The 23,693-nt window shown below is 34.2% G+C and overlaps 1 protein-coding gene across 2 annotated transcripts in view; it reads left to right on the forward strand.

The window, feature by feature from the left end:
- Positions 1 to 23,693, forward strand: part of CCDC39 (coiled-coil domain 39 molecular ruler complex subunit) — a 61,277-nt gene that overhangs the window by 18,547 nt on the left and 19,037 nt on the right. For both annotated transcript variants that reach the window (XM_070466348.1, XM_070466347.1), the window contains exons 3-13: positions 2,498 to 2,644; positions 3,953 to 4,111; positions 4,908 to 5,000; positions 5,100 to 5,228; positions 7,802 to 7,993; positions 10,380 to 10,483; positions 10,800 to 10,932; positions 13,339 to 13,533; positions 14,371 to 14,535; positions 17,148 to 17,285; positions 21,590 to 21,798. In XM_070466348.1, coding sequence (XP_070322449.1) covers positions 2,498 to 2,644; positions 3,953 to 4,111; positions 4,908 to 5,000; positions 5,100 to 5,228; positions 7,802 to 7,993; positions 10,380 to 10,483; positions 10,800 to 10,932; positions 13,339 to 13,533; positions 14,371 to 14,535; positions 17,148 to 17,285; positions 21,590 to 21,798 — 1,664 coding nt within the window. The remainder of the gene's footprint in view (positions 1 to 2,497; positions 2,645 to 3,952; positions 4,112 to 4,907; positions 5,001 to 5,099; positions 5,229 to 7,801; positions 7,994 to 10,379; positions 10,484 to 10,799; positions 10,933 to 13,338; positions 13,534 to 14,370; positions 14,536 to 17,147; positions 17,286 to 21,589; positions 21,799 to 23,693) is intronic.

Here is a 23,693-nt window from a genome sequence, read left to right on the forward strand (position 1 = left end):
GAACTGTTAAAAACAATCCCAAGATTTTGGAATCCTGATGTGATTTAGTACTTAATGAGCAGTTTAGGATAACATCTTTTCCTCAAGTTATTAAACCACTGAGTTGGGGATTTGAGAAGCAGAGATCTTCTTTAGGTGTATTTCATTATAGTCAAACTTCAAGTAGGCTAATAGAGATGAAAGACAATAAACTTCCTTCAACACTAACAGCCTTAATAATGTAAAAACAATACCACTGGTGATAACTTTGAAGTCCTACAAGATCAGTAGGCTACAAATATGATTTTATTAAGTAAAACTTAGCACAAAGGCATCATTGTATGTTAACATAGTCTGAGGCATATTTACAACCATCACTGTTTACATAATTATTTTAAAAATTATTTCTTAATTGGATATGTGGTCAATTCTTATAAGCATACCATTTCCTAAGTATTTTATTATTAATTTAATTTCTTATTTTTAAATAAATTAATTATGTCTTTTAAAGTCTCAGTATATCAACTTTGATTTTCAACAGTTTCTGTAGACCAAAACTGAAAACTGCTGACATTTTTTCCTAGCACATTCCATGAACTGTCTTTCTCACAACTAGTAAGCAGTACTGCCTACACTGAATCACAAAATCTAATGTGAAAGTTTCAGAGAAGTGGAATTAATAGTAGGTCATCTAAGCATTTTGTGGGAACTTTGTTATTTTCTGTCTAATTTTTTCCCCTCCTCCCATCCCCGTGTCCATAGGTCTGTTCTCTCTGTCTGTTTCTCCATTGCTGCCCTGAATATAAATTCATCAGTACCATCTTTTTAGATTCCATATATATGCATCAGTGTATGATATTTGTATTTTTCTTTCTGACCTACTTCACTCTGTTTAATAGGCTCTAGGTTCATTCACTTCATTATAACTGACTCAAATGCATTCCTTTTTATGGCTGAATAGTATTCCATTGTATATATGTACTACAGCTTCCTTATCCATTCATCTGTTGATGGACATCTAGGTTGCTTCAATGTTCTAGCTGTTGTAAATAGTGCTGAGATGAACATTAGGGTACATGTGTCTTTTTCAATTTTGGTTTCCTCAGGGTATGTGCCTAGGAGTGGGATTGCTGGGTCATATGGTGGTTTTATTCCTAGCTTTTTAAGGAATCTCCATACTGTCTTCCATAGTGGCTGTATCAGTTTACATTCCTACCAGCAATGCAAGTGGGTTTCCTTTTCTCCACACCCTCTCCAGCATTTATTGTTTGTAGACTTTTTGATGATGGCCATTCTGACTTGTGTGAGGTAGTATCTCATTATAGTTTTGATTTGCATTTCTCTAATAATGAATGATGTTGAGCATATCTTTTATTGTTTTTATTAGCCATCTGTATGTCTTCTTTAGAGAAATGTCTTTTTTATATCTTTTCCCCACTTTTCAATTGGGCTGTTTGTTTTTCTGGTGTTAAGTTGTATGAGCTGCTTGTGTATTTTGGAAATTAATTATTCATCACTTGTTTAATTTGCTATTATTTTCTCCCATTCTGAGGGTTGTCTTTTTACCTTGTTTGTAGTTTCCTTTGCTGTGCAAAAGCTTTTAAATTTAATTAGGTCCCACTTGTTTATTTTTGTTTTTATTTCATTAATCTAGGAGGTGGGTCATAGAAGATCTTGCTTTGATTTATGTCATCGAGTGTTCTACCTATGCTTTCCTCTAAGAGTTTTATAGTTTCTGATCTTACATTTAGGTCTTTAATCCATTTTGAGTTTATCTTTGTATGGCATTAGGAAGTGCTCTAATTTCATTCCTTTGCACGTAACTGTCCAATTTTCCCAGCACCACTTATTGAAAAGGCTATCTTTGCTCCATTGTATATTCTTGCCTCCTTTGTCAAAAATAAGGTACCCATAGGTACATGGATTTATCTCTGGGTTCTTTATCTTGTTTCATTGGTCTATATTTCTGTTTTTGTGCCAGTACCATACTGTCCTGATGACTGTAGCTTTGTAGTATAATCTGAAGTCAGGAAGGTTGATTCCTCCAGCTCCATTCTTCTTTCCAAGACTGCTTTGGCTGTTTGGGGTCTTTTGTGTTTCCATATGAATTGTGAAAAATGCCATTGGTAGTTTGATAGGAATTGCATTGAATCTGTAAATTGCATTTGGAAGTATCCTCATTTTCACAATATTGATTATTCCTACCCAGGGATATGGAATGTCTCTTTTAAAGTCTCAGTATATAAACTTGGTTTTCAACAGTTTACCTAGACCAAAACTGAAATCTGCTGAAAACATTTTTTTTCCTAGCACATTCAGTGAGCTGTCTTTCTTTCTCACAACTAGTAAGCAGCACTGCCTACACTGAATCACAAAATCTAATGTGCGAGTTTCAGAGAAGTGGAATTAATAATAGGTCATCTAAGCATTTTGTGGGAACTTTGTTATTTTTTGTCTAGCTTTAGTGTTATAATTTTAAAATGTAAAAAGTCTTTCTCTTTTGTATGTTTTTCTGTAGTCTCTTTGCAAAGTCAGGGATCATGAGATTGAAAGTGAAGAACATTTTAAGATGATTGCTGAAAGAGAACTGGGACGAGTGAAGGATGAAATTCAACGACTAGAAAATGAGATAACTTCAATACGGGAAAAAAAAAATGATAAGGAAGTATGTGTTGAACTGTTACCTCAAATTTTGTGCAATTGCTCCTTCTTCCTTCACCAAACGTTGTTTTTCTTTCTTTTTTTTTTTTTTCTGTATAGGAAAGACATTTAGTTTCCTGACATTTACTTATGTTGTTTTTTGGACAATGAAAGTCACATGGAGCTGTGATTTAAATCAACAATGATAGAATATTACTTTTATTTTCTCAGTGTTCACTTACCAAATAGTCATTGAGCCTTACAATATGTGAGGTACCCTGCTGTCTGCCTATTACACCATACTAGGCATAATTTATTTATAAGTGCTACATTTTTAAAATCTGCATTTAAAAAGTCACATAATTTTGAATTTCATTTTTCAGTCAAAATTTTTACCTTTCATATTATCAACCTGTGACTCTAATATTAAAGTACTATAACCTGTTTTTCTCTTTTCTTTAGCTTTTAGTTACCTGGTTGGAAGCGCTTTCCAAATTCAATTCTTCTCTTTACTTATGCATATACTTATGGAAATGTATTTGTATATATGTATTTGTGTATTTGTATATATGGAAATATATATATTCTTATACATATATAATAAATATAATATACATAAATATACACACAGTAAGTATATACACATATATAAAAATATATATGGAAATATATATATATATTGGTATATATACATCTGGGTCTCCTGCATTGCAGGCATATTCTTTACCATCTGAGCCACCAGGGAATCCTATATATACACATACATACCTATTTTATCATGTTAATTTGTTTTTGTTTGTGTATTGATCTGTTTTCTTTTATGAATCTAAATTTGTTAAATACATTGAAAAATATTTTATATCCTTAATTACTATATTTGTTTTAGTTAAATGTGCTTCCAAATTTTCTATAGAAGATAACTTTTAGGGACAGCAATTTGATTGGAAATGGGGCTGAAAAGAACTTGTCTTGGGCTTGAGTTAACATATGAGGCACATTATTTTTTATTATAATTGCATATCTGCTTCGGTAGTTTTGGTAGAGTGACTATTGAGATTGCTCTAAGGGGGATACCCTGATGTCTTTTAAGTAAACTTTGACTCAACTGTTGTTCTCAATTTGATAATCACTTCCCTCTATTTCACAACTAAAGAATTGAAATACCAGTATGATAGTTACATAATCAAATATGATATGTTGTATACATCTGGAGACTGGGGACAGAGACAAGGTTTCTTTCATCCTTTTAAATATGTAATGTTATGTTTTATTTTAGTTTATATAGTAAATAATGTTTTGTAATTTCTCCCTGTTCCCTCTCTTTGAAAATTAGAATTCCATATTTAAAATTACTCAAAAATTGGATGGTTTGAAATGTCAAATGAACTGGGACCAGCAAGCATTGGAGGCCTGGCTGGAAGAATCAGCTCATAAAGATAGTGATGCTCTCACTCTTCAGAAGTACGCTCAGCAAGATGATAATAAAATTAGGGTGAGATGTACATTGTAGTGTTAGATTTTCTCTGAATCTATAGTAAAGCAACCTGTTATTTAAATTGGACTTACAATTTTAAAGTATTGCTTAAACATTTTTGGGTCTAATAAAGCCAGTTATCCTCTCTCTAGAAAAATGAATGTACTCCAATACTCACACAATCTTGATGCAAGTTTTACAGCTCCTCTAAAGCCCTTTGACCATTTAAGGATCTTTGGACTCCAGGTTAAGAATCCTGATTGAGAAGGTTTCTCAAAAGCATTTCAGAAAATAAAGTTTTGTACTAGAACTATGTATTAGTATTTTAACTTACTTTGTGTAACAGTTTGAATGTTACAGATAATTTTTGCTGATTTGAGACTATAGCGCTATTGATTATTTAATATATCATATTAAATAATATAATTATTATTATAACCACTACTTAAAAATCTACTTGTAATTAAATCTGGTAATATGTTAGTATCATGAAACATTCTGTTTTCTAACAGGTTAATACTGCATGCATTAGTTAAAATAACCTTAAATGAAAATTTATTGTTTAATCTTTTTTTCTAACTCATTTTAAAAAGTATTAAAAGTCTTTTTAGAAACTATTGGGTTTCCATTGAAGTTAGAAGATAAAGAATATATATATATTATTTGGAGTTATTTTAGATGTCAAATGAATATATGTAATATAATATGTCTATAATATGTGTATATGTATAATATATTAATATGAGATATGCTGACAGCTTTTATGTTAGTAAAATGATAATTATGAATATTTTTGTATGTAACTACATTCTAGGCCCTGACCCTGCAATTAGAAAGATTGACTGTGGAATGTAATCAGAAAAGAAAGGTACTTGACAATGAATTTGCAGAGACTCTAAGTGTACAGGTTGGTTTAGTAAGGAATTTTTTTTTTTCTTAATTGTCAAAATGATGTTCAGAAAAGCACTTAAATTCACAGAAATATTATTTGGTCTTCATTTTACAGTTAGAATTGGATAAAGCAGCCCAAGATTTTCGACAGATTCATAATGAAAGGCAAAAACTCATTCTACAGTGGGAGAGCACAATAGAACAGATGCAGAAGAGAGATAAAGACATCGATAACTGTGCCGTGGTAAAGTGGTTGTTTGGTTCTTGCAACTTGCAGCTGTATATATCTCTTTTTGTATTTAACTCATTCATGTCAAATTAAATCACACTATTATTTGAAAGTCACTTTTGTAGCATAATCCAGTAGTTTTGGTAAATGTTTTCTAAAGCTGGTTCTATATCTATTTGGAAATGTGATTTTATAAAGTTTATTTACTTATGATATAATACCGAAGACTGGCTTCTAATATCTCTGAAATGTGAAACAAGAGAAAATCAACAGACAACTTTATTGCAGCAAAGCCAATGCCTTGACTCATATATACAGTGTTGTCCACGATGCCTTGGATTTAACATGAGTGCTGTTTCTGTGTGAATCAAAAGGTGTAGGGAAATGAGCCTCATGGGTAGCCAAGAAAGAAGGATGGAGAGTCAGGAAAGAAACCCTGACTGCAATAAATTGTCCCTTTTGAAACTGAGTTACCATCCAGAATAGGGTAAAACCTCTGAAGGGGAGGAACACCATGCTGATTAAACATGGGTCTAGTGTTATCTTTTGCTCTTTTCAGAGGTAATTTAGGAGAACTTTTTGGGGAAGTCATTAAAGAGTGAAATAGTGGTGAGTGAAAATGGGAAGATTAGGGAAGTTGGGGAGGGAGAAGAAATTGAGGAGGAAAGAAGGCATATGAGAAATGTGTGAACTTCCATTCTGAATATACTCCATGGAAAGGCAATTGGCAAGCTATTCAGGTCACTGAAAGTTTGGAATTCTGATAGCTGGATGTGGTTTACTTGTTACATGTAACTTATCTGAAAATGTTATTTCTGTATTTCTGTGAGTAATCATTTTATCAACAAAATGGCTTATTCCTCCTTAGAGGGGAGTTGGAAGAACCAATCTTAACTATGAGTTCCTCTTATTTCTTGCTACTAATGTTGGTTTCTCTTTCTTGCTTTATACTGGTTTCAAACATCAAGTCCTGACTGCTTTCTCTGTGTAGATCACATCTAAGACTAAGATCTAAGACTGCAAATCCATAATCTGAATGCTCATACAACCCTGTAGCTAAAGTTACTCAGCCTGCTGATTTGGTGGAATCCACAGCCTACAGTTCTCTGGTTACATCCTCAGTGATTCCTTATTCATTGGGTGACATCTCCTGGCTACATGTATTGAAAAAAGACTAGGGAGGACTCTTAGAAATGGTTCCATAGGTAGTGGGATGCCTCTAAGTGTTTAACAACTAGCTCTTGATTTGCGGTATTTCTGATCTGTGGCATCACCTACATGAAAACTTAACTGTGAATAGATTGCCCTGTTAATGCCTGTAATGTAGGAATTAAAGCTTCTGATTAAGTGGTAGAAAAATTAATATAAAGCAGGGAATTCTAGAATAATTATTTGACACATACAAATTTAGGAAGTTTTATCCTATCCTTTGGTTGAATGGGCACAGTAGAGCTATAGAATGTTACAAATATAGAATGTTAATTGTTATATAGATGGGAATACTAGAGTAAACAAATCTATAATGTGTTTTAAAATGCAGTGAATTTCAGATGTATATTGATTTAATATGCTAATATGTACAATATTACATGGAGCATTTCTAAAACTTATCAACTTCAGAAACATAGTCTCCCCTGACCCAGTCTCCTGAGGTTAGTTGTTTGGTGAGACTCTATTTCAGAAAACTTGAAAGAAATTTATCTTAGGGTAAATTTTCCTTCTCTCTCCAACTCATCTAACATACTGTCATCAGAATCACCTGAAAAACCACATATGATCTTTTTATTCCCCAACTCTAAGATCTTTATTCCATATTGCTTAAAAGTTTACTCTCCTTAACATGGCAATTGAATTCTTCACCATTTGGCCCTAACCTCTGCCTTCCACCCTTCATCTCTGTCGTCTGTATCCATTCTTTCTTAACATCCCCCCATTCCATCCTTGCCCTCCCACCCTACACCTTAACCATGTTAGAGTATTTATGCATCCCCACTTATCTTTTTAGGCCCGACTCAAATGAAGCCTCTTAGGTAATGCTTTTAATGATTTCTCTTGGGTAGATTTCATCATCTCTTTGCTCCCATGGTACTTTGTCCACACCACAGTTACTACTTTGCGTATTCTAGTTATTTTGTATCTCCACGACCAGCACAAAACCTGAGTGATGAAGATATTCCTATTGAAACAAATAACAAAAGTAATATTCTCAAAAAATGGAAAAAAAGCTGGTCTTGTTAAACTGGTCTTGGAAAATTTCATTGAAATGTGAAAACTATTCAGTACTGTTTTATTTTTTAGATGTCACCTTTTGTTGATAAAAGACTGACATTTTTCTTATCCCTTTAGCAAAGTACCAGATGGATGAAATAAAATATAAAGTTCTTTAAAAACATGAGCTTATAGATACTAGTGGCATACTAATATTTTATTTTATTCATTTAAAATAGTCTCTCCTAAAAAAAATAAATAAAAATAAAATAGTCTCTCCTTAAATTTTGGTAAATAAGTACTATAAAAACTGAATTCCTTTTAGTTTTAGTTTTATTTGTCATATTACACATGTATTTAACCTGTATTTCAAATTCTAGGCATTAGCAAGGATAAAGCAGGAAATAAGAGAGAAAGAAAATCTGGTTAAGGAAAAAATCAAGTTTTTGGAAAGTGAGATTGGGAATAACACAGAGTATGAAAAAAAAATTGCTGCTGCTGATCGTAAAGTTTTAAAATGTAGAATGGAATATCAACGTCATGAAGCTAGTAGAATTCAGCTGAAGGATGAGGTATGCCAACTTAAAGGACTGGTTTGTGTGTTTATAACAAATAACTATACAGATAAGCATAAAGGCTTTCCTTTGTTAAGGACCTGCCTTCTAGTTCTTTTTGTTACATCCCTTCATGTTGTGAAACTCGAACTTTTAGGGTACACGATTGAAACCTTGATTGGATAAAGGCAACAGGGGGCTGTCATTCACGTCATGGGTGGTATAAAGGGTTCCCCTGGGGTTGTGCAGTGCTCAACTTGCCTGTCACACATGGTGTTTTGTTATTAACTCAAGACAAAAGACTTCTGAAAGGTCTAGCTGGAAATCATAAGATAAAGGCAAATGGATAAATGTGAAGATGAATTATTGACATTGGTGATATTTTGAAGTGCAGAGAATAAAATCTTCTGCTTTGGTCTTTTCTTCTTTTGAGCATACATGTCAACTAGATTATTCCATGGGTAGAGTTAGCAATTCCCATAGTTAGCAATAAAGGGATCTTTATGAAATTTGTGCCTTGAGGCCATATTATCTGGAGTTACTGCTATTTGGGTGGGAAATTGGAACATTGCAGAGCATTTCATTTTATAAGTTGTTATACTTTATATTTCTGATAAAGAAGGAAAGTTTTTTCTATCTGAAGAGAATAAGTAAGATCTTGCAAAAGCAAAAAAGTGAATTTCTTACATAAATTAAATGTCACTGCTAATAGCTCATTCTCAAAAAGTTTAAAGCTTAAACCAGTTGCAGAAAAGAATGCAGGTATTCTTTCATTTATGATTTATTTATTGAAATAGAATTAAAGTGTACAATTCAATAACTTTTAGTATTTTACAGAATTGTGAAATCATTATCATTATTTAATTTTAGAGTATTTTGGTCTTTCAAAAAGAAACCTCATACCTGTTAGCAATGGCTTTCCTTCTGTCCCTCTCCTCCTCCCACCCAGGCCCTGGCAACTCCTGATCTACTTTGTCTCTGTGGATTTGCCTATTTTGGACATCATACAATATGATGCATTTTGTGTCAGGGGTTTTTTACTTACATAATGTTTTGAAGGTTCTTATAAGCTGTGACATGTAAAAGTACTTCATTTTTTCTCATCATTTTTTATTGTGGTGACATACATACACAATTTACCATCTTAACTGTCTTCAGATGTACAGTTTAGTGTTAAATACATCACTAATGTTGTACAGCCATCACTGTCAACCATCTTCATAACTCTTTCTTTGTAAAGCAGAAACTCTGTACCCATTGAACAATAATTTCCCATTTCCCTGTCCTCCCAGCCCCTGGAAACCACCATTCTACATTCTGTCTCTATAATTTTAGCTACTCTAAGTACCTCATATAAATGGAGTCATAAAGTACTTGTCTTTTTCTGGCCTGTTTCACTTATTTTTCTTAGCATAATGTCCTCAAGGGTCATCCATGTTACAGCATATGTCAAAATTTTGTTTCTTTTTAAGGCTGAATACTATTCCATTGTGTGTATATACTATATTTTGCTTTTCAGTTCCCCTGTCAATGACCTTGGATTGCATTCCCGTTTTGGCTATAATGAATAGTGCTGCTATGAGCATGGGTGTAGAATTATCTCAGAATTGCTGGATCAAACAATAACTACATTTTTAATTTTTGGAAGAATTACCATACAGGGGTAGTACTATTTGATATTTGCACTAACAGTGCACAAGGGTTCCAATTTCTCCACATCCTCATCCACACTTGTTATTCTGAGGTTTTTTGATGGTAGCTATATTAATTGTTGTGAAGTGGTATTCAATGTAGCTTTGATTTTTGTTTACCTAATGATTAATGATGTTCAGCATTTTTTCATGTGCTTATTTACCTTTTATATCTCTTCTTTGAAGAAGTATCTATTCAAGATCTTTGCCCCTTTTTGAGTCAGGCTTGTTTGTTGATGTTGAGTTTTAGAAGTTCCCTAGATGTCCTGGATGTTAGTCCCTTATCAGATATATAATTTATAGATACTTCCCCCTCATTTTTTGTGTTGCTTTTTTGCTCTGTTGGTATTACTTTTGCTGTACAAAAATTTTTAGTTTAGTGAAGTCAAACTTATCTATTTTTCTTTGATTGTCTGTGCCTTTGGTGTTATGTCCAAGAAATCAGTTCCAGATACAATGTTGTGAAGCTTTTGTTCTATGTGCTTTTAACTCATATATGTAGATCTCCGTAATTTGTCAGTATCTTACAAGTCATTTGAAATTTAATATCGGATCAAAAAGGAAAATTGTTAAATATGTTACAGAAATATAGTTATTATGTTTGTCGGTGTTATGTAGGTTAGAAATGAATGTGTTCAGAATAGAAATTCTCAGAAATGGAATTACAAGATATAGAGTAAATATATAATTTCTGTCTGTTAACGAATAAATAGCTGGATTCTTTAAAAGCCACTGTGAATAGAAGTTCCAGTGATTTAGAGGCTCTGAGGAAAAATATTTCCAAAATAAAGATGGACATTAATGAAGAAACAGCAAGGTAAGAAAAAAGATATTTAAGAATGTTTGTAGTTTTTTAATATTTCTAGAAAAATTATTGAATATTGGTTTTTTGGTTCAATAACTATAAAATGATAGCTACTAAGTTGTTAAACAATTTTTCCTGAGTTTTTCAAAACAAAGCCTTAGGAGCAATATTTTTATGACCTACTAAATATATGCCAGTATTAAAAGTTTTATGGCAAAAGAAGCTTCACGTTATATGAAGAAATCTTAGGATAAACTGTTCTTTGTTTGTTTGCATTAAATATCTTTTATAGACATGTTTTCTGCTTTTTCCTCATAATTCTCTGTAGGTTATGCAAAATTAAAAATCATAATCAGATTGTAAGAAAAAAATTAAAGCAGATAACTGACAAAACTATGTCTGTAGAGGAGAAAGCTACCAACTTGGAAGACATGCTGAGGGAGGAAGAAAGAGGTGTGAAGGTAAAGTTTAGTTTCCGTTTTTAAAAAATTACAGCAAACTTAGTGAATAAATTAGACTCTTGAGATCAGACGAGCAGGAGGTCTTTTAATGAAGCTGTGATTTCTGGGGTCATCCCCTTTGTAATTAGATTGTTGAGTTGTTGAACCTCTTTTTATTTTAAGCTCTTAATTCTCCATTTGTTTCACTGTCAGCATTTAATTTTGATGTTGTCTCTGAAAGGTGGATCCTCTGAGATTCCATGTCCTCCCAATGCCTACTGTGTCCTTGTCCCTGTTTGCTATCCATATGTATTTTCTTAAATTGCAAATGCATCTTGAAAAATGCCCTTGTTTTACCACTGATTTCTACCTGCCTATCATTTTTTGTTTGTGATCAATTTCCCTCCCAGTGGTCTGCATTCATTACATATATTTCTTCAGCATCTGCTGTGTCTTTAACCTCTTCCAGTTTGGCACCATTATTGGTAAATGGGCTTATAAATGCTAACACCTTACTTACTTCACTGGCACCCCCTTTCTACCGTAATCTGTTTGGCATTCTGGTAGCATCAAAGCCAATTTTTGAGGAATTTGAAAAGGCTAGTTTGCCATTTCCTCTTTGAAAACTCCAAATGATTTGTGTGACCTGTTACCATAGGCACTGTATAGGCACTGCTTCTTGCTTTTACTCTTTTTTGTCTGATGGGAGAAGAGGAAGGGCAGCTCAAGGTGCTTATAGAATCTCCCATTTGCAGAGGCTTGTTTCAAATATGGTTTCATTTATATTTGGATAGAATCCAGCTTCCTCAGTGTGCCATTGTATGTTTAAAATCCTGAGTAACGACATCATGCAACAGTCTTGATTTGAGTGGTATATGAGTCCAAATCATACAACATTATTTAAAAAAAATGAAATGGGACAGTTTTGGAGCTTATTAGAAATCTTAAAGACTGTGAATTTTATATGAAATAAACCTTCTGAAGAAAGAATTAAAAAGTGATATTTGAAAAGAAATTAGCTGAATTAATAAACAGTAAGGTTGGCCGCATGTGTGAGCAGGGCATGTTCATGGGCTTTTGTTTGCTTGTTTGGGAAAAATCTCAGCCCTATATATTTTGCTGACTTATTTACCACCAAGCACTGACTTTAAAATTCAGCCAGGCAGTCGTTGAGAAGGTCCTGAACCCAGTGAAAGTTTTCTATTATGTGAAAAGCAATGTATTTTATAAGCTTGTATATCAGATTAGGTTTCTTCATTTGTGAAAATTCAGATGTACCAATCACAGATTGTTTTGTTTCATATTGAGGTTCTTTGGAAGCCAAAGAGAAATATGCTTACCTGGGTATAAGAGCACAGAGGGAAATTATTTCAACATTCTAAAATGAGAGCTTTCAATAGATCTTGGCATGTGAGATCTATCTGAAGCCTAGAATACATTAATGTGACACTTTGAGGTCAAGATAGACCTGCCTTCTGAGAAAGGAGAAGTGAAAATGGGGTACTGGTTTCTGTTTCCTAGTGGGCTGCATGGGTAGGGAAGTCAGCTGCAGGTAAGATGTGAGTAAGAAATAGTGCCAGTAGTGTTGGTGCCAGTGCTTACCAGCTCACAAAAGCTGATTGTTGAATCTTCTGGAATTTTATAAGTCAGCTGCTAAATGTAGCTACTATTAAAAATCAAATTACATATACTCACAATTAAATAAATTATATTAAAAACAAAGTAAAAAACTACTCAGCGCATATCACTTCTAAATTAGTTTTCTACACTTTACTGTTGTCTGTGCTTTTAAGGTTACTTAAAATTACTAACATCTATCATATCTGTATAGTGTTGTTGTTCAATCACCAAGTTGTGTCTGACTATTATATCTGTATAGTAGATATACTGCATAATGATCTGCAACTGCATATCTCTTCCCAGCTTTGCATTTAGAGGAATCATGTGAGTAGCTTAAAGTTGGCCTTAGTGGGAATATAAATAATTATGGAAATCAGCCTCTTCCTCCTAACCTCCCATCTACTAGAAACCTGGTGGTTAAGGATTTATCTGCTCACCACTGGATAGTGCTGCAAAGAAGGTGGGAGAGTTCTTCCCTTAACATTTTCAAGACTTTAGTAAACTTTGGGAACTTATAAGCTGTGTGTCTTCAGTGTATTTTTTGTTCTAAAGATACCAGTGAAAAATGGTCAAGTTCTAAGGCTAAGGTGACATAGGGTAGATGACATATCAAGGTATATGATACAGGAATAGTGGACAAGAGTAGACTACAAGCAGCGTTGGGAATGTGTTGAAATTGTAAGAAGGGCTTTATACTCTCTAGGGCTAAAATGAGGGTTCATTGATGAGCCCCTAAATTATAATATTCATTCAGTAAAACATTTAAAGATATTATATTACATTAATCATTGTTATTCTTATTATCAGGAAGTAGAAGTTCAGTTGAACATAGTTAAAGATGTGTTATTTAAGAAAGTTCAGGAATTACAGACTGAAACAATGAAAGAAAAAGCTCTTGTATCTGAAATTGAAGGAACCCGTTCTTCTCTAAAGCATCTCAACCATCAGTTACATAAACTGGACTTTGAAACTTTGCAGCAGCAAGAAATTATGTACACTCAGGTAGACGTTACTCTTATGAATGTCTTCATATTGATTTGTCATAATTGTGATAGTCAAGATACTGCAGTGTCCTAAGAAAAAGATTTCTATGAACTCTTGAGGTTGGGGGGCGTAGACAGATGCTACAGACTGCAGGGGGTGTGGGTTTCATCTCTGGTCAAGGAACTAAGACCCCACATGCTGCACGGTGCAGCCAAAAAAACAACAACAAAAAGGACTCCTAAAACCCCCACAAAACTGTATGTTGTACATACATCAGCCTCCCCACCCCTGTCCCTGGACCAATAGGTTAAAAGTATTTTTTAAGTTTTCCTCTTTGGTTCTCTTTATGTATTCTGTCCCATGTTAATTTCTTAATGTCCTCCCTCTCTACATCTTAATTTCTGCATCTAATATATTCTTAGTTTCTCAGAATTACAGATGCTGAAGTATAATTTTCAAAATATTGTTTAAAAGTTCATCATATTTGAGCCTTTCATGGCTAACAGTCTGTGACTGTTTTTTGTACTCTGTAGAAAAATACCCTCAAAAATCCATGTCCATGTAAATCTAGTAGATTTACTGATGTTCTATCATGATAGTACAATAAATACCCACCTAACTGCTCTATTATATTTTCAGATTAGTTGTGTGTTATTATCATATACTCTGGTTGTTGAAGAATAGTTTACTGTTTTTCCCCTTGGAATAAGAAGGACTTCATCACTAAAGAATTAGAGTGACTTTAGTAAATGATGACATCAGACCAAACTCATGAAAATATTTACAGCGTGTTTGCATCTACAAAAATGGTTTTAACTGTTTCTCCCTACTAACTTTCTTTAAAACCTGTAACAGGATTTTTACATTCAACAAGTAGAACGCCGAATGTCACGCTTAAAGGGAGAAATTAATTCAGAAGAAAAACAAGCCCTTGAAGCAAAAACTGTTGAACTTCAGAAGACATTGGAAGAGAAGAAATCTGCACTTTGCCTTTTGGAAACACAGATCAAGAAGCTTCATGTAACTTAGCTAAAATACTTTTTATGCTTTAAATATCCTAGTTATTAGTCATTTTATGTCAACATGTCCCTAAGACTTGACTTTGGATAGGATGATTGCCAAGCTACCCACATATATAATAAATGTATGAACTAATGCCCATATTTCTGTGCTTACATTCTCATATGGAAATATGAAAATAACGTTACCATTGACTATGCATTTGCTGTATGCTATGTTTATGGCTTTAGTGTTTTATTTCATTTAATCCTTATAAATGTGAGGAAGATATTACCTGTTTTCCAGATTAAGTAACTTGTTCATGATTCACAGTGAGGATTTGATCCTTGGTCCATGTGACTTAAAAATAGTCTTAAATGGCTTTTTATCACTGAAGTAGCATCTAAAAGAAGCTGCTCTTTTATGGGTCTTCTTTTGTTATTCAAATATTTACTTAGTTACATATTTCATATGACTCTATATTTTGTTAATAAGGTTAAAAATGTTCTTCATCCTTAGGTACTTTAATATGTTTATGGTAATATTAAACCTGTGTTCCGGGAACCTATGTAATATAGAACCTATGCTAAAGTTTAACTGGCAAGAGTGAAGGCCTGAAAGCATGGATCTGAATTGGGGGGAGAGCTCCAATTTTAAATGTTGAGCAGCTGGAAAGGCTGGTGATGAATGTCTTCTAGTGGTTAAATGAGAAATTGCCCTCAATTCCTTAAGGGCTGCAAAGGTGAAAGGGAGCTATTACTTTTTTAAATTAGGAAAGAAAAAAAAAATTCAACATGACAAAATATTGGTTTTGAGTGGTTTATAGCCTGATTAAATTTTTAAAAGACTATTTCCTTGGTTTAGTAATAGGAGCACATGTGTTGGAATCAGAACTGGTTTTGAATGTCAAGGTTATACCTAACTACCTGGATTGGGAAGCTCCCCTGGAGGAAGGCATGGCAACCCACTCCAGTATTCTTGCCTGGAGAATCCCATGGACAGAGGAGCCTGGAAGGCTGCAGTCCTTAGGGTCACACAGAGTCGGACCCAACTGAAGTGACTTAGCACAGCACAGTACTGCTTTTTAAAGTTTTTTGAGTCTCAGTTTATTCATTTTTAAATGGAAAACAATATTTGGTATTATTTTAGGACATTTGGGAGAATTAGAAGCAATGTGTATCTTAACACAGTGCCTTTAGTAGGTTCTCAATAAATGGTATTATTTTAATTATATAGAATATGAGAATATTAGTGCTATAGAATGATAGGAGGATGACATTCATATCTGGATGTGTTTTTTGATGCTAATTCAGTTGTGTCTGTTTTGCTGTGTGAGAGTGGTTCTAGTGTTCCCCATTTTAACTACTATGGGGCTCTGTCCTTGACGCAGTAGGCTAGTACTTTATGCCTATCTCAACTCTGGTTTTGACAGAGAGGTAAATAAATTAATAGACATACAAGTGAATTTTTAAAGATATTAAAGCTGGTTAACTGTCTAATGAAGGTTTTCTCTTCTCAATAGTAGCGTTAGATTGTAAAGTCATTCTACATTCTCTTTCCCATGCCACTCCATCTCTTATTTTGAGTAACAAACAAATTTCCTCTAGTTGAAAATTACCTTAAATTAATATTTTAATTCTGAAAGTTAATTTTTTGAAGTCATATCTTTATGTGAAAAAAAGTCTTACTGTCTTGCTTCAATCTTAGGTTCTGACTGTTCAGAGAAATACAGGCAGTGAGAAAGGTAGGGGAGGGAGGAAGCAAGGGAGACAGGAAGAGAGAGGGAAAAGGGAGAGAAATCTTGGCACTAGAAACTTTTTGTTTTGGGTCCCCTAAGAGGGACTAAGGAGGACAAAGAGAGCAAACCTCATTCTAGTTCTGGGTGGGAAGGAGGATGCAAACTTGTATAAAGCTGGAAAACTGTATGAATGTATGACCCATTCATTTATTCAACAGAATTAGATTTTATCTAGCATTTTTCTCTTCAGCAATATGTGATTATATACATAATAATAATCATAACAACATTTCCCTGTGTCAAACATTGTTGCATATATTACAATAACTTTTTTAACCCTCCACAACAGCCCAGGTAGGTAGGTGTTGTTATCATCTCCATTTTAGAAATGAGGAAACTAAGGAAGGATAGGTTGCCAACTGGTATTGGATGGCTGATAAGTAATGAAGGCCGTCTAATTCCAGAGCTTGTAGTTAACCAAAACCCTATGCTTTCTCAGACTGTTAACATTTTTACCTTCTGACCTTGGGTTGAATCAAATGATGAAATCCAGAAGGTGAACCCTGTATTTAAACAAAACTCAAACTCTGCCCTCCCTTGTCTTCCCCTAAATGGCAATCACTTAATAATTCAGTTTGAACGGTAATCATACATGATATTTCCTACCTAGAATTACTGAAATCGAACTGAACCCAAACATCAACAAATAATAAAAATGAAAGTGTTTGTATGTGACTATCCATGTATATCCTATTAGAGATGTCAGAGTATGAAGGGATGAGATTTAAAAATCTGATTATTATAAATGATTTAATGGAGCATATAATTCAATGTGTCATGCATTTAATATTGTTATTTAAAACATGTATTTATGTACCTTTTTTCCTTTTTACAGAGTGATCTTTACTTTACCAAGAAGTCGAATAGTAAATACCGTGATGAAAAACAGTCCCTCATGACCAAAATAAATGAACTAGCCCTTTTCAATGACAGATCAGAGAAAGAACTTACTAAAGCCAAAGCTTTCAAACAGGTGCAATAAAGTCATGTTTATATATAATATTGAAACCCACATATTTTCATGTTAATTGTAGAAAAAATTTTAAATATACCAAATTATAAAGGAAAAAATGTCAATATAATCACTGTACAGATAATAAGCAGTGTTATAGTATATTATCATCTTTCAGTCTTTTAAAGAAAATAGATTTGTATATTGTATTCAAAAATTTAAAAAATATATGATACATGTTTTCTAAACATTAAGTATCTTTAAAGACTTCCTACACTCCATTGCATGAAGTTACTATAATTTATTTGACCATCTATTTTTGGATATGTATTTTTTCCAGTGCTTGGCTATTATAGATAGTACTCTCATATACTGTGCACATATTTCTTTGTATAGTTGTTCATATAATTCCTTAGGATAAATTTCTAGCTGTATAATTATGGTTCAAAAGAATGTATATTTCTAGTATCTTGAAACTATTTTCAAGCCATTTGCCTTCTAGAAGGTTCAATTAATACTCCCACCAGCAATGTATAAGCATTCTATTTTATTTACCACCACGAGGGCTGGATAATAATGTATAAAATTTCTGTTAGTTTGATGGGCAAACATGGTATTTCATTGTTTTTTAGTCTGCATTTTAAAGTTGTGAGTGAAGTGAAATCGCTCAGTCGTGTCCGACTCTCTGCAACCCCATGGACTGTAGTCTATCAGGCTCCTCCATGCATGAAATTTTCCAGGCAGGAGTACTGGGGTGGGTTGCCATTTCCTTCTCCAGGGGATCTTCCCAACCCAGGGATCGAACCCGGGTCTCCCACATTGCAGGCAGATGCTTTACCATCTGAGCCACCAGGGAAGCCTGCATTTTAAAGTTAGTGACATTTTAAAAACATTTTAAGCATAAGATTTAAAATATTTATGTTTCATTGAAAATGTTTAAGCATTTTTTTCTATGTTATTTTCCATAATTTTTCTTTTAGATTTCTAGTTCATTTTCTTGCATATATTTCCATTAGGTGGTTTATATTTTTAAAATACTTGGCAAAAGATCTTCATATATTAACTCATAAGTATTTTGTCTCATTGTCTTTAAACTTCTATTCAGTTTTTTTCCATAAAACTTTCTTTAAACATCATATGTTTAAGTGTTTTTCCCTGTATAATTTTTATGCTTAGAAACTTTTTAGTCACACTAAAAATATTTACTATTTCTAATGGCTGCATTTGGTTTCATCTCTTACATTAAGTTCTTTCATTCATCTGGAATTTATTTCTGGTACATGTGAGATACAGGGGTTTAATCTTTGCTCTAAATAACAAGCTTTGTCTTGAAATAGTAAAATCTTATATTCTGGAGTATTTTTTCTGGGCTTTCTCTTCTGAAAATTGATCTGCTAAGTGTGATCTTGTGTCAGTACGCTGTTGTTGTTCAGTCACTAAGCCATGTCTGACTCTTTGCAACCCCATGGACTATAGCAAGCCAGGCTTCCTGGTACATCACCAACTGCTGGAGCTCGCTCAAACTCAGGTCCATTGGTTGGTGATGCTATCTGACTGTCTCATCCTCTATGATCCTCTTCTCCTCCTGCCTTCAATCTTTCCCAGCATCAAAGTCTTTTCTAACAAGTTGGCTTTTTGCATCAGGTGGTGAAAGTATTAGAGCTTCAGCTTCAGCATGAGTCCTACCAATGAATATTCAGGGTTGATTTCCTTTAGAATTGCCTGGTTTGATCTCCTTGCAGTCCAAGGGACTCTCAAGAGTCTTCTCCAACACCACAGTTCAAAAGCATCAATTCTTCTTCGGCTCTCAACCTTCTTTAATGGTCCACTCTCATATCCATAATGACTGCTGGAAAAACCACAGCTTTAACTATACAGACCTTTGTTGGCAAAGTGGTGTTTCTGCTTTTATAACACACTGTCTAGGTTTGTCATTGTTGTTGTTTAGTTACTAAGTCATGTCCAACTCTTTGTGACTCCATGGACTATAGCCCACTAGGCTCCTCTGTCCATGGGATTTCCCAGGCATGAACTGGAGCAGGTTGCCATTTTCTTCTCCAGGGGATCTTCTCAATCCAGAGATTGAACTTACATGTCTTGTACTAGCAGGCAGATTCTTTACCACTGAGTCACCAGGTAAGGTTTGTCATAGCTTCCCTTTTAATTTCATGGCTGAAGTGACTGTCTGCAGTGATTTTGGAGTCTAAGAAAATCTGATCCGTTCCTGCTTCCATTTTTCCCACCTCTATTTGCTATTAAGTGATGGGACTGGATGCCATGATCTTACTTTTTTGAATGTTGAGTTTCAAGCCAGCTTTTTCACTCTCCTCTTTCACATCATCAAGAGGCTCTTCAGTTCCTCTTCACTTTTTGCCATTAGAGTGGTATCATCTGTATATCTCAGGTTGTCGATATTTCTCCCGCAATCTTGATTGCAGCTTGTGCTTCCTCCAGCCCAGCGTTTCACATGATGTACTCTGCATATAAGTTAAATAAGCAGGGTGACAATATACAGTCTTGTCATACTCCTTTTCCAAGTTTGAACCAGTCAGTTGTTCCATGTCTGGTTCTAATTGTTGCTTCTTGACCTGCATACCAGGTTTCTCAGAGGCAGGTAAGGTGGTCTGGTACTCCCATCTCTTTAAGAATTTTCCACAGTTTGTTTTGAACCACACAGTAAGCTTTAGTGTAGTTAAGCAGATTTTTTTTTTTTTTTTTTTTGGAACTCCTTTGCTTTCTCTATGATTCAAGACATATTGGCAATTTGATCACTGGTTCCTCTGCCTCTTTGAAACCCAGCTTGCATATCTAGACATTCTTGGTTCACATACTATTAATGCCTAGCTTGAGGGATTTTGAGCATAATTTTGATAGCATGTGAAATGAGTACAACTGCATGGTAGATTAAACGTTCTTTGGCACTGCCCTTCTTTGGGATTCGAATGAAAACTGACTTTTCCAGTCCTATGGTCACCTGTAAGTTTTCCAAATTTGCTGGCATATTGAGTGCAATACTTTAAGTCTTAATCTTTTAGGATTTGAAATAGCTCAGCTGCAATTCAGTCACCTCCACTAGCTTTGTTTGTAGTAATGCTTCCTAAGACCCACTTCACACTTCAGGATGTCCAAGTCTAGGTGAGTGACCACAACATTGTGGTTATTTGGGTCATTAAGATCTTTTTTGTACAGTTCTTTGTATTCCTGCCACCTCTTCTTAATCTCTTCTGCTTCTGTGCTCTATTCTACTCATGACTCTCCTTCAGTATTCTACTTATGATTGAACTATTTTAAAATAAAAATGTATTTACACATTATCTTTTTTTTTTTTTTCATTTTCAAGTCCACTTCTTTTTCCTTTTTTTTTTTTTTTTTGTGGTTTTTGCCATAAATTGACATGAATCAGCCATGGATTTACATGTGTTCCCCATCCTGAGCCCCCCTCCCAGCTCCCTCCCCACCCCATCCCTCTGGGTCTTCCCAGTGCACCAGCCCTGAGCAACTGTCTCATGCATCCAACCTGGGCTGGTGATCTGTTTCACCCTTGATAGTATACTTGTTTCAATGCTATTCTCTCAGAACATCCCACCCTCGCCTTCTCCCACAGAGTCCAAAAGTCTGTTCTGTACATCTGGGTCTCTTTTTTTGTTTTGCATATAGGGTTATCATTACCATCTTTTAAAATTCCATATATATGCATTAGTATGCTGTATTGGTCTTTATGGCTTACTTCACTCTGTATAATGGGTTCCAGTTTCATCCATCTCATTAGAACTGATTCAAATGAATTCTTTTTAATGGCTGAGTAATATTCCATGGTGTATATGTACCACAGCTTCCTTATCCATTCGTCTGCTGATGGGCATCTAGGTTGCTTCCATGTCCTGGCTATTACAAACAGTGCTGCGATGAACATTGGGGTGCACGTGTCTCTTTCAGATCTGGTTTCCTCGGTGTATTTACACATTATCTTGTAATAATTAGTTTAAAATATAAAAATTCTTATCCATAGGGCATCATATATTTTCTGGATATTGTAACTTTCAATTTTAGGAATAACTTCTTTTTGTTTTTTTATTAATAATAAAACTTGAATTTACAATTACATTATAATAAAAGTTGGAATAGTCATAAACCCTTCTCTTAAAAGGAAAAAGCAGAGTTATGACTCAGAGCAATCTAAACTTAACCCTAATTAATATCTTGGAAAATGGTCAAATTGGAAAAAATTCTATTTTCAAGTTTGACTTTTGTAGCAATAAAAAAGAAACATATTTTGGATTGGTTATACAAATAATTGTTTCAATATTTGATGATTTTGTTAATAGGATTTGATGATAGAAGACAATCTTTTAAAACTTGAGGTTAAACGTACTCGAGAACTGCTTCACAGTAAGGCAGAAGAAGTTCTTTCTCTAGAAAAAAGAAAACAACAATTACACACAGCTATGGAAGAACGGACCGAAGAAATTAAGGTTCACAAAACAATGCTTGCATCACAAATAAGATATGTTGATCAAGAACGGCAAAATATAAGGTAATAATTAGCATTTTAAAATATTGCTAATGAAGTTTGAAAACATTAAGTGTAATGTTAGAAGAACTGACTGCTCCCTCCACCACTTTGGATGTCCATCTTTTTCTTATTTGTTCAAAAAGGCTATTAATATAATGTGTGTGTGTGTACTCAGTCGTGTCTGACTCTTTTGCCACTCCATAGACTGTAGCCAGGCTCCTCTGTCCATGGAATTCTCCAGGCAGGAATACGGGAGTGGGTAGTCATTTCCTTCTCCAAGGGATCTTCGCAACCCAGGGATTGAACCTGGGTCTGCAGCATTGCAGGCAGAATCTTTACTGTTTGAACCACCAGGGAAGATTAATATAATACATAGACCATATTTTAGCAGCAAATCTATGCTTTTCTCTCTCTCTCTCTCCTTAGGCTAACTCCTTGTTCTGCAGATGTATCACTTTATGTTAAGATCACCAGTCCCCTTGGAATTTATTTTTGTATATAGTTTGTGGTAAGGGTTCAATAACATGCTTTCCCTTATGGGTCTGCCTGCAATGCAGGAGATGCAGGAGATGCGGGTTCAGGATCCTGCAGGGGGACCCAAGTTCCCCCCTGGGTTGAGAGGATCCCCTGGAAAAGAGCATGGCAACCCACTCCAGTATTCTTTCCAGGAAAATCCCATGGACAGAGAAGCCTATTGGTCTATGACTGTGGGGTTGCACAGAGTCGATCATGACTGAAGCAACTGAGTGTGCACGCATGCCCAAGGGTCCAATAACATACTTTCTGTTATGGATACCCAATAGCTGCATTTATTGAAGCAATTTTCCCCTAGAGATTTCACCTATCTTGTATAAGATTTATTTTTGGATACATGCTACTTTTTAAATGTTACTGTCAATGTTATCTCTTTATAAAGCATTTCATATTTGATTTGTTGCTAGTATATAGAAATGCAGTTGGTTTCTATATATTAAGTATTCAGCAACGTGCTTTAACTTTTATTAATTCTAACAGTTGATCTGTAGATTCTACCTTCCAGGTATTCAATTGACATTATTTGCAAACAACAGTTTTGTGTCTTCCTTTTCAACCTCTATAACTTTTCTTGTTCTTGCTTTCTTGTCCTTGCTATTTAACCTCTGGTTCAATGCCTAATAGTAATGGTGATTGCAGGCACCCTTGTCTTGCAGGTGCTTGATCTCAAAGGGAAAGTGTTCATTGTTTTATCATTAAGTATCAAGTTTACTATAGTGTTTTTTGAGATTCTTTTTACAATATGAAGAGAGATCCCATCTATTTTCATTCTTTGCTAAGAGGTTGTTTTAATTTGTTTAATCAGAAATGAATGTTGACTTTTATTATGTGATTTTTTTTTCAGTCGTTGATATGATACAGCTTCTTCAATCTGTTAGTATAATTGAAAACTGTATATTGATTGCTTTTTCAAAGTTAAACTAACGTACCTTCCTGTAGTAAATGTAACTGTCACATATTATATTTTGTATATATCTAGATTTTGTTTGCTAATATTTTTATATAACTTTTACATTCTATGCTTATAGTTCTTCTTTCTCTCCTGTCCTTGTCAAATTATCAGGTTATTAAGGTTACATCTACTTTTATAAAATGATTTTTGTGTTTCTTTTTTTTCTATACTCTAGGTAAGTTTGTAAAAGAGCAGAATTACATCTTTCTTGAACTTTTGAACACCTCACCGGTAAAGCCTTTGGACATCTGGAGCTTTTTGAGGAAGATTTAGTTCAGTTGAACTGTTGGTTCAGTTTATTTATTGGTTATGGGGCAGTGTGGATCTTTTATTTTTTCTTGCATCTGTTTTAGTAAATTTCTTATTTTTCTCTAGAAAAAATTTTCTACAGACTTCTTTCAAGAAAAGTGTCTCTTATTTCTGCATAATC

This window comes from Odocoileus virginianus, chromosome 4 (genome assembly GCF_023699985.2).
Source record: "Odocoileus virginianus isolate 20LAN1187 ecotype Illinois chromosome 4, Ovbor_1.2, whole genome shotgun sequence".
NCBI lineage: Eukaryota > Metazoa > Chordata > Mammalia > Artiodactyla > Cervidae > Odocoileus > Odocoileus virginianus.